This window comes from Lycorma delicatula, chromosome 4 (genome assembly GCF_047948215.1).
Source record: "Lycorma delicatula isolate Av1 chromosome 4, ASM4794821v1, whole genome shotgun sequence".
Classification (NCBI taxonomy): Eukaryota; Metazoa; Arthropoda; class Insecta; order Hemiptera; family Fulgoridae; genus Lycorma; species Lycorma delicatula.
In genome coordinates this window covers 134,977,536-134,991,979 of record NC_134458.1, presented here as the reverse complement: position 1 = coordinate 134,991,979, position 14,444 = coordinate 134,977,536, and the positions used below count along the sequence as shown (strand labels likewise).

The window sequence follows — 14,444 nt, the reverse complement described above, 5'->3', positions numbered from 1 at the left end:
CCCTCCCCTTCCAGATTGGGTCATCTTATAAAGCAGAAGAGTAGCATGTATAAAAAAACCACAGCCAAAAATTAACAAACAACCATAAAAAGACATGCACCCTTAGTGGCAGCAAAAGAATGTACGTGTTTCTTACTCTTGAGACAAGTAAAGTAATATTCAGCCTGGATCATCTCTTGGAACAGAAGGTTCAGTGGTGTACTCCCCAAGAGGATTGATCATATTTATCAAGTGATGCAAAAAAAAAAACTTTTTTTTCACTCTTTTTGTTAATTCAGCTTGCCTTTCTCTACAGGTTTGGAGTTTTATGACTAATTCATCACAGCCTTGTACCAGAATACAGTGATCAGGATGCAATCATCAACTTCTACAGTTTTAAGTAAAATGTACTGTTGCAATCTATTTGAAAAGTCAAGTCATAATTCATGTAAGGGAAACCAGAGAAGTGTAAGCAAGAACTTGGTGCAAACATTTACTTTTCTTAAACAAGATTACAAAATTTGTGATACTTGCCGCAAACAGTTAGAAGCATCTGCTAAAAATGACGCTGAAGAATCTACTTCTGATGAAGAATTTCAACAGTTAAGATCCTTTGTGTTCCCCAGAAAAAGATGTAGCTGTAAATGCTCTGAACAAAAGTTTGATTGTTTTAAATGAATCACCTATTCAGAAAAAATGACTATGTGAGAGAAAATGGACTTTGGAAAAGCCTAAGAAAGTAGCAGTAGTGTTGAAAAGCAAAATATTGAACATGAATTCAAATTCATGCTCTCTAAAAGCTGAACTTTAAAAGACATTCAAGATGAATTTGGAGTATCAGACCATGCTGCAAGGAAAGCTAAAAGCCTGTTTAAAGAAAAAGGTGCCATGTCATGTTAAACCTAGAAGAACTTAAGATTTTGAAACAGCAGAAAAAGTAACTGATATGTATGAGAGGAAATAAGTCAAATGATGTCTGGGAAAAAAGATTTAATTTCTCTTACGATAAACAGAAGATGAGAGCACGTTCAGAAAAAATTAATTCTGTGTAATCCCCATGAAGCTTTTGTATTGTTTAAACAGAGGTATCCATTACTGAAAATAGTATTTTCAAAGTTCTGTTTTTCAAACTCAGGCCTAAGTACTGTGTTCTTGCAGGTGCAAGTGGAACCCACAGTGTTTGTGTATATACAACACACCATAATGCAAAACTTATGGTTATGCATTGTAGAATGAAAGAACTGATAGAAGGTGAAAGAGCAATTAAATCTTACAAAGATATTATGATGGATGTAGTGTGTGTTAATCCAACTGAAGCTTAGTATTTTGGAAATTTGTAAAAATTGTCCTGGGTTTGAAGAAGTCAAAGGAAGGATTGAGGAAGCTTTCAAGCTCAACTGCATTGAAAACATCACCTACAAACAGTGGATACAAGTTGAAAAAAGTACATCTCTTGAGATATTAGTCAAACCTACTGAAAAATTCATCAGTATACTTTTTGAAAGACCTCTGAAATTTCTTCAACACTCATTTCTTGCTAGTCAACAGTCCAGTTAACTCACCCATCTGAAGCAGTCTCTAAAAGAATGTGAATATCTTGTAATCTGCAACTTTGATGAGAACTATTCATTCATTCTCCAGGATGCAGCCTAAGGTTTCCACTGGAGCAATGCACAGACAGCAGTTAATGCCTTCACAATCTATTTCCAAATCTAACAACAAAAACATTGATGCATACATCTCTTGTCATAATTTCTGACTGTCTCACACATGACACATTAGCAGTGCACCTTTTCCAGAAGTATTTAATTGGTTTCATGCAGTCTCATTTTATCACAAAACCAAACCTGATCTATTACTGCAGTGATGGTGCTGTCTCTCAATACAACTCAATTTTCTCAAACTCTGTTGCCATGAATCAGACTTTGAGATTAAAGCAGAGTGGCATTTAGTCAACACATTTACATTGCAGTACATTTATACAGCATAAAGGAGAAGAAGAGGCTTTGAAGAGTAGGACAATGACAGCAAGAACTGTAACAGGTACTCTGAAACTCCACTCTTTTGTTCCACTGAATAAGAATCAAGTGTAAGTGGAGGGCGTTTCCATTTTCTAACAATTCAACAGTAGCAAGCACAACAAATATTGAGGATGATCTTAAATTCACAGAAATTGTTGGGTTCTTGATCTGCAAATATGAATGACACCAGTGGTTGGGGTGTGTCCTAGACTCAAATGAAGAAAATCAAACAGTGAAGATGAACTTCTTACATCCACATTGACCTTCACCTTCCTTCCACTACCCAGATTTTGAGGATGTTCCTAATGTACATAGGAGTGATGTTATTTCAAAAGTACATCCCAAGGTAAATCCAGCAGGAAGAATTTATAACCTCTCAAAGCAAGAAGTACACAATACTAACCAGAAGTTGTAAAAAGAAGTGTACACTATGTAATTCTTTTGTAAATATCTTTGGAAGCTATATGAATTGCAGTTAAGTGATGAGTACATACAGCTTCATTGTTTTATTTCACCTTGCAATCCCATTATGAAGTGCTTACCACATGTACAACACATAGATATGATCAATCCTGTGAACTTTGTTGAAATTGGTGGCAGTCAAGTTGTGAGGCTTCTTGACTTGACGTGGAATGACCCAACTAGTTTGCTACAGCAAAATCATAATGATGATAGCACTTGCAAAAACTGATTTAATTTTGCCAGATGTTTTGAGGGTAAGAATAATAAGACACATTGTGATCAATCACCCTGCAAAAGAAACATACAAAAATGGACTTTACTGGTAACAGTGAATGAATCATACTAAGTTGTTTGTAAGAAATGTGGTAGAAGTGAGTTTGCATTGAATCATAGTAAGTATGGAAATGGTAAGGGAAGAAACTGTTTTTATATTTTTATGATTGATGCTTATTCTACTTAAGGAGAAAAACATTTTATATTACTTAATACTATATTTATTATGTATTTTTAAATTCCTACACATGTATTTATATTTGGTATTTGCCCTGTTACTATTATAACTAAAGCACTATCACTGGAAATTCATTTCTCATATGCAGATTCTTATAAAGTTTGTATATTTTTGCTTTTGTCAGAGTTCAATTTACTTGTGCATTACAGCCAGGTGTGCCACAATCCTCACAACAAAATATAAGTAAAAAAATTGTGATGTCAAAAAAATCATTAAGAAAAGACATAAAGTCTCTTAGGACTTCAGAGATTCATTCCAAGTTAAAATTCGCTTCAGCAGGTACATTTTCATTCCAAAATATGTACCGTGGTTCATATAAAGAACAACATACATTTAAAATTCCCATAAAAGTGCATTTTTATGTCTGGGGATATAACTTTGATGTTCTCAACCAGATCATGTTTTTGTTTTAAAAAAGTTGGTATTATAACTAAAAATCTGTCTTCTTAGATACTAGTTTCCTGAGGCATCAGAGGGTGCCAGGTTGGACAAGTCTGCGTCTGAGTGCTTTAGGGGCTGTCTCAAGCATGAGCAGGGTCACTTTGGTGTGGTTAGGCCGTGGACACTCTGCTCCCAGTGCCTGAGGGCATTACTCACATTTTTAGTGATTATGGCTGACAGTCGTATGGGTAAGTAGTTGAGTTGTGTGTGTGTGTGTGTGTTGTGAGATGGTGGGTGTGAATTTGTGTAATGTGGGTGAGATTGTGGAAATTTAATTAACTGTTGAGTGTGCTTTGGTGGATAAGTTATGTCTTGTAGCCATGTCGTCATGATTGTTGTGCACATGTCTTGTGTTGGCTTGATTGTATAAATGTGTGTGGTATGTCTTAGTACCTATTAGGTGTGCTATGTTCCTGGTTCCTGGACATTTTCCTCCTCTAGGTATTGTAGAGTGTGCAGTGTGGGCATGTAGTGTTTTGGTATGGATGATGTTTGCTTGTGGAGACCAAATGTGTGTAGGCACTTACCCCCCCCCCCCCCGCCATCCGACACCACCATTCTGAAGTAATGTTTTATTAGCGGTTTCCTCCCAGGATGTGGGGTCACCAGGTATGGAGGTTTAGTCGGTAGTGCGCAGGAATACATATGCATTTTCTGTAACAGCTGTTGTGGAAACTGTTAGTGAATCCAACTGCTTCGGCACCTGTAAATGAGGTTCCTCCACCTCTATAAAAACAAAATAAGATATTAGTTTTCTGAACGTTGTTTTATCTATTTCTTCAGATATTTTTATTTCTTTTTGGTCTTTCTGAACCACTGAGGTTCATTGACTTGCATTGTTTTTGTAGTAAATATGGTTGAAGATTTGTTTTGTAGGCCTGTAATCAATTATTCTCATAAGATTTCCAAGGAATTTGGTTCTTCTTTTTCTGATGGAATATGATATTTTTTCAGTTTTGTTGTATTTGTAAAAGATGTATAATTATTTCTGAAAATAATTGAGTTTATTATATTAATTTATTCTTTCAACTTGGCACTGATTCTCTTAAAAATCATGAATGCATTACAGTAGATGATAGTATTTTATACAAATTATGAATTCATTATAAGTTAATAATTTTAGTTTATTTGATATTTTTAATAAAAATCAGTTTAAGATATATGTGTGTAAAACAGTAGTACATTAATGTATGCTTAGTATGAATTATTTGTGTTAAGTATAAAGCTTGTGCATGGCATATGGAATTTTGTAGCGTATGAAAAATGCCATGCCTGAGCAGGATTTGAACTGGGGACCTCCAGATGAAAGACCAAGATGTTATAACTCTACCACAGATATCGGTAAGTTCATGAATACTTTGTGACCTCAGCTACTGAATCAGGATCTGATGAATTGAACAAGTATGATCTGGGAATATTTTGAAAATAAATCAATCCACACAGTGAAAACAAAAAACCAACTGGTAATATTTATTTGTTAAAAATATAAAAATATAACATAAATTTTATCAAAACATGAAATTTATTCAGATACAGATATTCACTAACAATAAATAACAAAAACATAGATAATTTTGATTACTTTTTAATGAGAGAAAACTTTTCTTCAGGAGATATAAGACAAGGTTTATTTCTAGATAGCTGTAAATACTGACCTTTCACTAAATCCCAAATTGTTGTAAAACGCAATTCAAAATCAAATTCTAAACACGTTTTTTCTAAAATAGGATAAAGTTCTGGTAAAATATCTTGATCAATAGTTGGAAATATATGATGCAATGTATGATCACCGAATGTAATATGGGCCCATGGAAATTGAAATGCAACTTCTATCTTATCACGTACAGCATCCATTTGATTTAATGCCCAATCGTGATCTTTCCTGTACAAATTATTTAAAAAAATAAATAAAGTTATAAAGGAAGAAATAAAATAATTACAACAAAATTAATGTTACAACCTACACCTATTACATTATTTTCCCTCCATTTATAGGTGTGCAATTAATGATAAAAAGTATATAACACTAAAATCATAATTATTATAAATTTATTAATCACTTTTCAATATCTATCCCCTTTTTTCTTTTGTCTGTAATACAGTGTGGCACATGAAATGATCCAACATTTGTTTTGGCAATAATTGTTTATATTAATAATTATTAATGTGTTTTATGCTGGCAGAAATGGCAGCAGTTCACGAATATTAGTTTCTTCTCTTTCGGAGTGCACTGTTTGTGTATAGTTCCAAGATGGCTGACAAAGGAAGATTAACTGTTGCACAGCACATAAAGACTGTGTTGTTTTTTAGTAAAACGAAAAGTGTGGTACTTATACAAAGAAGGTTTTGCATACATTTTAAAACTCGGTGGTCTCACCCTCATTTAAAACAATACATAAACTTTACAAAAAATTTAATAGTGACGATTCAATACTTGAGACTAAGCGTGAACGGCCTGCCAATGTTCATTCGCCACAGAATGTCAAAGCTCTCAGAGCAGCATTGCTGAGGAACTCAGGAAAATCAACAAGAAAAGCAGCATCACAACTTGGGATTTCTAAACGATCTGTGCAGCGAATTTTAAAAACTGATTTGCATTTGTATTTGTACAAAATAACAGTGTTGCCTAAATTAACAGTTGACAACAAACATCAAAGAGTGGAATTTGCTGAATGGGCTGTGAACCACTCCAATCGTCGAACAATGTTTGGTTTTCAGATGAGGCACATTTTCACCTAGACAGGATTGTTAATAAACAAAATGTGAGTTTTCTGGGCTTCCAAAAATCCACACCTGCTTCATAAAAAGGTCCATCATGCTCCAAGAATTACGGTATGGGCCACTATCTAAGTCATGGGATAATAAGGTCATTCTTTTTTGAACAGTCAGTGAACAGTGAACATTATCTGAGCATGCTGCATAATCATTTTGTTCTTCAGCTTCATGCAAAAGGATTTCAATTAGAAAATGAATGGTTCATGTAGTATAAGAGCCAGACTGCACACAACTAATGTTGTTTTACACTTTCTGCATGAAACTTTTAATGCAAATGTCATTTCAAACTGATTTCCTAATATCGTTTTGGGTGTCAACAGAACTGGTCCCCCCGATCAGTCCTGATTTGAATCCGTGTGATGATTATTTTCTTTGGGAATTTCGAAAGGAAAAGATTTTCTTTAAACATCCTCGTGCAGTGATGGTAACTGCAAGTGCTGATCATTGAGGCGTGCAACGAGATAACCTACGATATGTGTCAGGTTATTAACATAGGAGTTCATGTTGAAGAAGTTGCTAGACGTGATGGTGGTCATATTGAACATGAGATAAGGAGAACATAACCTCCAGGTATGTAGTAAACATTTTGTATTTTACTCTTCTGAATTGCAATTCAAATAAATATTTTTTAACAAAACCAAATCTTGGATCACATTTCATGCACCATTCTGTACATGTAGATCTCAGATACAAGTCAAAGTTGCTTTCTCTGTTCTGTTACTGTATAAAAGGAATGGTTGTTCCTTTCTTTGGTCATACCCTAATGGATGTTAATAATCCACCAATGCCTTTAATGAACAGATGTCCCTTGTACAACTCATGGATCCATGGATTATACAACTCACGGAGTGGAAACCCATGGAGCTCCTAATTTGTGTATAAAAAATGAAACTTGTTCTTGAGATTAATGTAACAGTATTTAAGGAAGAATTTTTTTCATGCCAGATCACCTACAATCATTCTGGTTATGACAAGATTACATGGATCGTAATATTTTTCTCTTTATTTACTGGCAAAAACAACACACATCCACAAAATATGCAGAATATTTATTAAATTTTTTATTAAATAAAAATGTACTGGTTTTTTGTTTTGAAATTTTGTATAATAATTTTCTCATTCAAGACCATCAAAATTTTCATCTGAGTTTGAAATACTTTCAGTTTTACTATTTCAAATGTAATGTTTAGTGTTATCATATCAGTTTTAGGAAGAGTTTTTTGCCTGAAAATCCCATAAGAAATCAATCCCATTTTAATCATACTTGTGGTATTTGTCTCTAATCAATGCTTTTTATTTTCTCCTGCTTTAATTACAGTTGATCTCTCTTCTGTTTTATAAACTGTCTTACCATTCAAATAAACTTAAAACTAACTTTTCTTCAACTTCAAAAAATTTAGCCTTTTTCCTGTGAAGAAAGATCAATTTTTTCTTTGCAGCAGTAGACTTTTCTTTCATTTTTATCTAATATCCAATGGAATTTTTATTGAGCCTATTATATTTTTTTGTTATGCTAAATTTCTAATTAATGATTATTCTTTCATGATTTCAAATTTTTGGTTTGGAGTATGAGAAAGATATTTTTCAAATTTACCACCAGTTAAATAAAGATAGAAAGAAAAAAATTACAATTAATCACATAGAGCTTTAGATGTTAAGTGTAGGTAGAGTTATTAGATTAAGAGTTTATTAGGCAGAGAGAAAGAAAAAGAAAAATTAAGAATTAATATGTAGAGTTGTTTGAGTTAGCTTATATGTATATCTTGGTGATTAGTCACATCCATATTAAACAATTATTCTTGCTGCCACACAGCTGGTCATTAAATTAAATAGATGACAGGTAATATGTAAACAGTTATTATTAACATTCTAATATGTTTATAATGAACCTATTAATAATAAACTTAATTCTTGAGGCAGTCAAGCATATGATATAAATATACATCACATTATAATTCTTGTTTTTTAAGTTATTTGTTTACTGCTACTTTTCAATTAATATTTTTAAAAAAACAAGAAAAAAGTGATATATAGACATAAATAAATATGGTCAAGTCGTTTGGTAGAATGATGCCAACTAGAGTTTGTCCGACGGCGGAAACACAGAAGACTTATTTAGTTTAACCGCAAATCGACATTTAAAAATTTTTTAAATTGTTTAAAAAAAAAATAATAATTTTGATGAAATAAAGCTACATATCATCCCAGAAATAGATGTTCTTAATTTTTTTTTTGTCTTCAGTCATTTGACTGGTTTGATGCAGCTCTCCAAGATTCCCTATCTAGTGCTAGTCATTTCATTTCAGTATACCCCCTACATCCTACATCCCTAACAATTTGTTTTACATATTCCAAACGTGGCCTGTCTACACAATTTTTTCCTTCTATCTGTCCTTCCAATATTAAGGTGACTATTCCAGGATGCCTTAATATGTGGCCTATAAGTCTGTCTCTTCTTTTAACTATATTTTTCCAAATGCTTCTTTCTTCATCTATTTGCCGCAATACCTCTTCATTTGTCACTTTATCCACCCATCTGATTTTTAACATTCTCCTATAGCACCACATTTCAAAAGCTTCTAATTTTTTCTTCTCAGATACTCCGATCGTCCAAGTTTCACTTCCATATAAAGCGACACTCCAAACATACACTTTCAAAAATCTTTTCCTGACATTTAAATTAATTTTTGATGTAAACAAATTATATTTCTGACTGAAGGCTCGTTTCGCTTGTGCTATTCGGCATTTTATATCGCTCCTGCTTCGTCCATCTTTAGTAATTCTACTTCCCAAATAACAAAATTCTTCTACCTCCATAATCTTTTCTCCTCCTATTTTCACATTCATTGGTCCATCTTTGTTATTTCTAATACATTTCATTACTTTTGTTTTGTATTTGTTTATTTTCATGCGATAGTTCTTGCGTAGGACTTCATCTATGCCATTCATTGTTTCTTCTAAATCCTTTTTACTCTCGGCTAGAATTACTATATCATCAGCAAATCGTAGCATCTTTATCTTTTCACCTTGTACTGTTACTCCGAATCTAAATTGTTCTTGAACATCATTAACTGCTAGTTCCATGTAAAGATTAAAAAGTAACGGGGATAGGGAACATCCTTGTCAGACTCACTTTCTTATTACGGCTTCTTTCTTATGTTCTTCGATTATTACTGTTGCTGTTTGGTTCCTGTACATGTTAGCAATTATTCTTCTATCTCTGTATTTGAACCCTAATTTTTTTGAAATGCTGAACATTTTATTCCAGTCTACGTTATCAAATGCCTTTTCTAGGTCTATAAACGCCAACTATGTTGGTTTGTTTTTCTTTAATCTTCCTTCTACTATTAATCTGAGGCTTAAAATTGCTTCCCTTGTCCCTATACTTTTCCTGAAACCAAATTGGTCTTCTCCTAACACTTCTTCCACTCTCCTCTCAATTCTTCTGTATAAAATTCTAGTTAAGATTTTTGATGCATGACTAGTTAAACTAATTGTTCTGTATTCTTCACATTTATCTGCCCCTGCTTTCTTTGGTATCATGACTATAACACTTTTTTTTGAAGTCTGACGGAACTTCCCCTTTTTCATAAGTATTACACACCAGCTTGTATAATCTATCAATCGCTTCCTCACCTGCACTGCGCAGTAATTCTACAGGTATTCCGTCTATTCCAGGAGCCTTTCTGCCATTCCAATCTTTTAATCCTCTCTAAAATTCAGATCTCAGTATTGTTTCTCCCATTTCATCCTCCTCAACTTCTTCTTCTTCCCCTATAACACCATTTTCTAATTCATTTCCTCCATATAACTCTTCAATATATTCCACTCATCTATCGACTTTGCCTTTCGTATTACATATTGGTGTACCATCTTTGTTTAACACATTATTAGATTTTAATTTATGTACCCCAAAATTTTCCTTAACTTTCCTGTATGCTCCGTCTATTTTACCAATGTTCATTTCTCTTTCCACTTCTGAACACTTTTCTTTAATTCACTTTTCTTTCACTAGTTTGCACTTCCTGTTTATAGCATTTCTTAATTGTCGGTAGTTCCTTTTACTTTCTTCATCACTAGCATTCTTATACTTTCTACGTTCATCCATCAGCTGCAATATATCGTCTGAAACTCAAGGTTTTCTACCAGTTCTCTTTGTTCCGCCTAAGTTCTTAATAAACATAGGTTTTTTCTCAATAAATATGTGATAATCTTTGTAACTTTAAGTTTTTTAACTTGAAAATGTGAAATTTTTGATCTTCTAACCAGAGTTTTTTTCTTAACCAGTTTACAAATCGGGCCGGCAAGAGTTTATGCATTTTCAATCAACCTATTTGAGAAAATTAGACAAATTTTTTATTATATGATTTGTATTATTACGTATATATAAAAGCATATAAAAAAATTGTTTATCTCTAATTATTTCTCGATGATTTAATATTTGTTTTATATTAAAAAAGTTCTATCATTTAGTTACAATATTAGTAGAGGAATAAAATATTTAACAGTGTATATTGTTGTGTTTGAGAAAATGAAGTAGAAAAAGTATATAACAATTATTATCTTGTCTCTCATACATATCTGAATTTTTTTGATTGTGACAGTATCTTTTTGAAGAACTATAAATAAATAAATTGTTGAAATTTGATTTTCAATTTTTGGTGTTTTCAACTGACGGCAAACTCTCACCGAAACCTTAACAATTTTATTGTTTTGGGAGTTTGGATGTTTATAACACCAAATAAATTTATTTTAATTTACACATTTTAAAGATTATTATTGATTTTCATTTTTAAGTAATTGAATATATTTTGAATTAATATTTATTTTATTCTTTAAGTGATGCTTCAAAACCAAACTCAATTCCATAAAATTGAATGTTTAAAAAAACTCCAAAAATGAGCTCCTTCACGAAATAAAAATATAAAAAACGTTATAACAAAAAATTAAAAAGGAGCACCTATATTATAAAGACAGATGGCTACTACATGCTTTAAACCACAGGATTAAAAAACTAAAATACTTGTTTAACAAGTTTATTTAATTATTAAAAATAGCTTTATGCAAAATTCACCTACCTTGGTTTGTCTCCTTCATGAAAAATATCTGGATGATGATGAGCAGCATTAATTCCAACAAAACCAAAAAATAAACTGCCTGATGTAAGAATTAAAAACCACATTTCAAGGCAATGAAGTAAAGATGAACCACTAAATAAGTATATAACACTGGGTATAACAAGACATATAGAATCCTCCCATTCAACACCATCTCTGAGCAACCTGAAAAATTTAATTATTTGTATTTTTTGCAACTGAAAACTACTAGAATAAATGAAAATTATTTAATTAACAATTTATTTAACGAACTCGTATGTATATTCCTTTACTCATTCTGTGATAAAAGTAAATAAATATACTTGTTCCGTTCCACTTGAGCCGTCGGGTGCTGCTATCTAGAGAGGGCTAGGGGCCCCACGGCAAGCTTGGTCAGGCGATATCATCACGCCATGTTCTACGTCATAATGCCGCAGGGAGTGGTCATTATGAGGTAGTGACTTTAATTTGGAGCTCGAATCCTGCAAACAGCAGTCGTGTTGCACATGCAGTCCGGATCGACATGTTCGGATGAACGTATTTATATGTTATTCAGTTTAATTATATGTTACGTTATATGCTTTATTCAGTTCAATTGTATGTTATCGAAATGTCAAGACGACAAGTAATTAAATAACAACTCAATAAGCAACAAGGCGTTGTTTCAATTTATCACCTACGAAAATACAGTCCAACCTCGCTTTAAAATCTACCACAACGTGTTAACGGTCTTCAGGCGAGATCGTTCATAACAATACTCTTATAAAACAAAAATTTAATTTTAAATACATTCAAAAAAAATTTGTGCTATTGAGAAGTCAGATATTATAATATCTCATAAATGACCTAACAAATATCAATTGATGTAGATGCTGTTCATTAATTTATTACATTGAATTATGCCTGAAATCAAACACAGTAGTGTTAAGTTTATCCAAGCATAGCAACAATTCTGTTTCTTTCCGAGTTATGGCTACACTACATCCATTCTCTATGTTCTCAGATTAACATGGGGTTACTTTTTTAGTTTATCTACTTACTAGCATGAATTAAATAGTGCTTTATTATTTAATCAGTATTTTAACAAAATCACTTTATCACATTTATCAAACTTTTGGTGCAGCACATATAAACAACTCATTTTGAAAATTTGATCTTGTTTCTTTTTTTCTATATGACTTTTTAAAGCTGCTTAGCAGTAGTAACTTCTTCAGTGAAAATGTCAGTAATGGTATTAGTTAAGTTTGTTGGTATTCTGTATGTTATTTTGCATTTTGTTTGATATTTTTTAAGCAACATACCTTTCTTTCCTAAAAATATTAGTAATTTTCTAAGCTGGTTGATATATGTATATATTAGTTGTATAATTTGTCATTGTGTTTTTATTTTTTTTCTGTACTTTTGTTATATATTTTCTACAAGAATGTATACGTCCCCATTGCAGTTGTCAGCTGACAGTAGTGCATGAATTAGTCAATTCTATATACATAAACATGCTGCTTGATTGAACTCTATGTGGTAGGCTAGATATTTAGTGGATAAGTTTCTCAGTTATAATGGGCTTTCTTTAAATTTTAAAAGTGTGTTGTAAATTTTGGTTGTAAATTCATCAAAAAATCAACATATATGAAAATGTATAATTATTGAAATTTATAAACGAATCAAATCTGTTAAAAAAACAGTAACATATATGAATTCAGCATAAAATGTTAACCGAAAGTATTAAAACTCAAACCTATAGCTTTATTATTGCCTTCAGAATTATAAGTCAAAGTTAGAATTTTTTTGCATGTATGTGCGAATTACCAGTAAGTACCCTTTTTTCAAGAGATCACAGAAAATTATCAATAGCAGATATAGAGCTACAATTTGGTAAAATGGCATTTAAGACCACAGCAAAAGTCCACGCAAAATTTGATGAAGTTTGGAGATGGTCATCTGGGGGGGGGGGGACTCATGATCTCAATAAATTAAATGAACAAACAGAAAATAGATTGGAAATATTCAATTCATACTTAAGTTTACTTTAATTTTCTAACTTTTTTTTAAATGGATGCCATTTACAAGAGCATAATTCCATTGAAAAAGGAGGATTGGAAGGTGTCAGCATATACTCTTCACCTGGGTGTGCTTAGACTGTGTAATAAATTAAATTATTAAATGTAGATATTGTCTGGGTCCTTTGAACTTTTCCTTTAATTTCCATGATGTTTCTTCCATGATCTTATTGTAACAGATTTCACGAGTTCCAAAAATTTACCAGTTCAGAAACATTTGTCCATTGCAGATAATTGAGAGTTGACTATTTTTATGTAGACTTTATTCTCTATTTTGGCAAGATGCATAACACTGAAATTAATTCAATTAACAATTTTTGAATAATTTATAATAATCTGAAAATCAGAACTTCTAATTAATCCAAATATCTACTTTCAATTTTATTTAAAATAAGTTTATTTATCTCTTAAATAGTCCTAAATATTAATTAAAATTATAGATTCTTACCTATTTAGTCCTTGAGCATAAAATATTGATACATATATAAAAGGTGAATAGACCCATGAGAAGTAACGAACAATCCAGTTTTTATCTTCCCTTGGTAACCACTGAAAGAAAGGTTCCAACATCATTACTTCTAAATCCTGATGTGTATTTGTGTATGCATGATGACTTAAAGCATGAGAAATTCTCCAGTCACTGAAAATATGTTTAGAAAAAAATGTTACAATCTTATTAAAGTGCTATGACGTTTTAAAATAAAAAGAAAAAAGGCTGAACCAGTTAGAATAAACTAAAGTTTATTCAATAAATTTTAAATAGACTTTATGTCTTATAGTGTTCTCCTAGGCAGTCCAGGTGGAATGCATCTGACAAGAGAAGATGACAAACAGGTTAATTAAAGTGTTATCCTGTGGATTAGTTAGGGATTTGGAGAGCCTAACTATTTCCTTACTCAGTTTCTGTCAGGTCATGGCTGCTTCACATCATATTTGTACATTTGTGGGCACAGCAAAGACAACTTGTGCTCATATTGTTTCTTGATGATGTCGAACACATGATTTTTATATGCAACAGGTAGATGAATTGAAGTACATGGTATGTTGTCGGTAACAGGCCCACTAGACATGAACCACAAACCCACTGGGTTGGTCTAGTGGT

The 14,444-nt window shown here is 32.1% G+C and overlaps 1 protein-coding gene across 2 annotated transcripts in view; it reads right to left on the bottom strand.

The window, feature by feature from the left end:
* Positions 1-4,857: 4,857 nt before the first annotated feature.
* The window catches only part of LOC142323893 (cytochrome b5-related protein-like), a 75,006-nt gene continuing 65,419 nt past the window's right edge, over positions 4,858-14,444 (bottom strand). For both annotated transcript variants that reach the window (XM_075364222.1, XM_075364223.1), the window contains exons 5-7: positions 13,791-13,982; positions 11,268-11,471; positions 4,858-5,296 (exon numbers count right to left, since the gene is read on the bottom strand). In XM_075364222.1, coding sequence (XP_075220337.1) covers positions 4,993-5,296; positions 11,268-11,471; positions 13,791-13,982 — 700 coding nt within the window. In that variant the 3' untranslated portion in view covers positions 4,858-4,992. The remainder of the gene's footprint in view (positions 5,297-11,267; positions 11,472-13,790; positions 13,983-14,444) is intronic.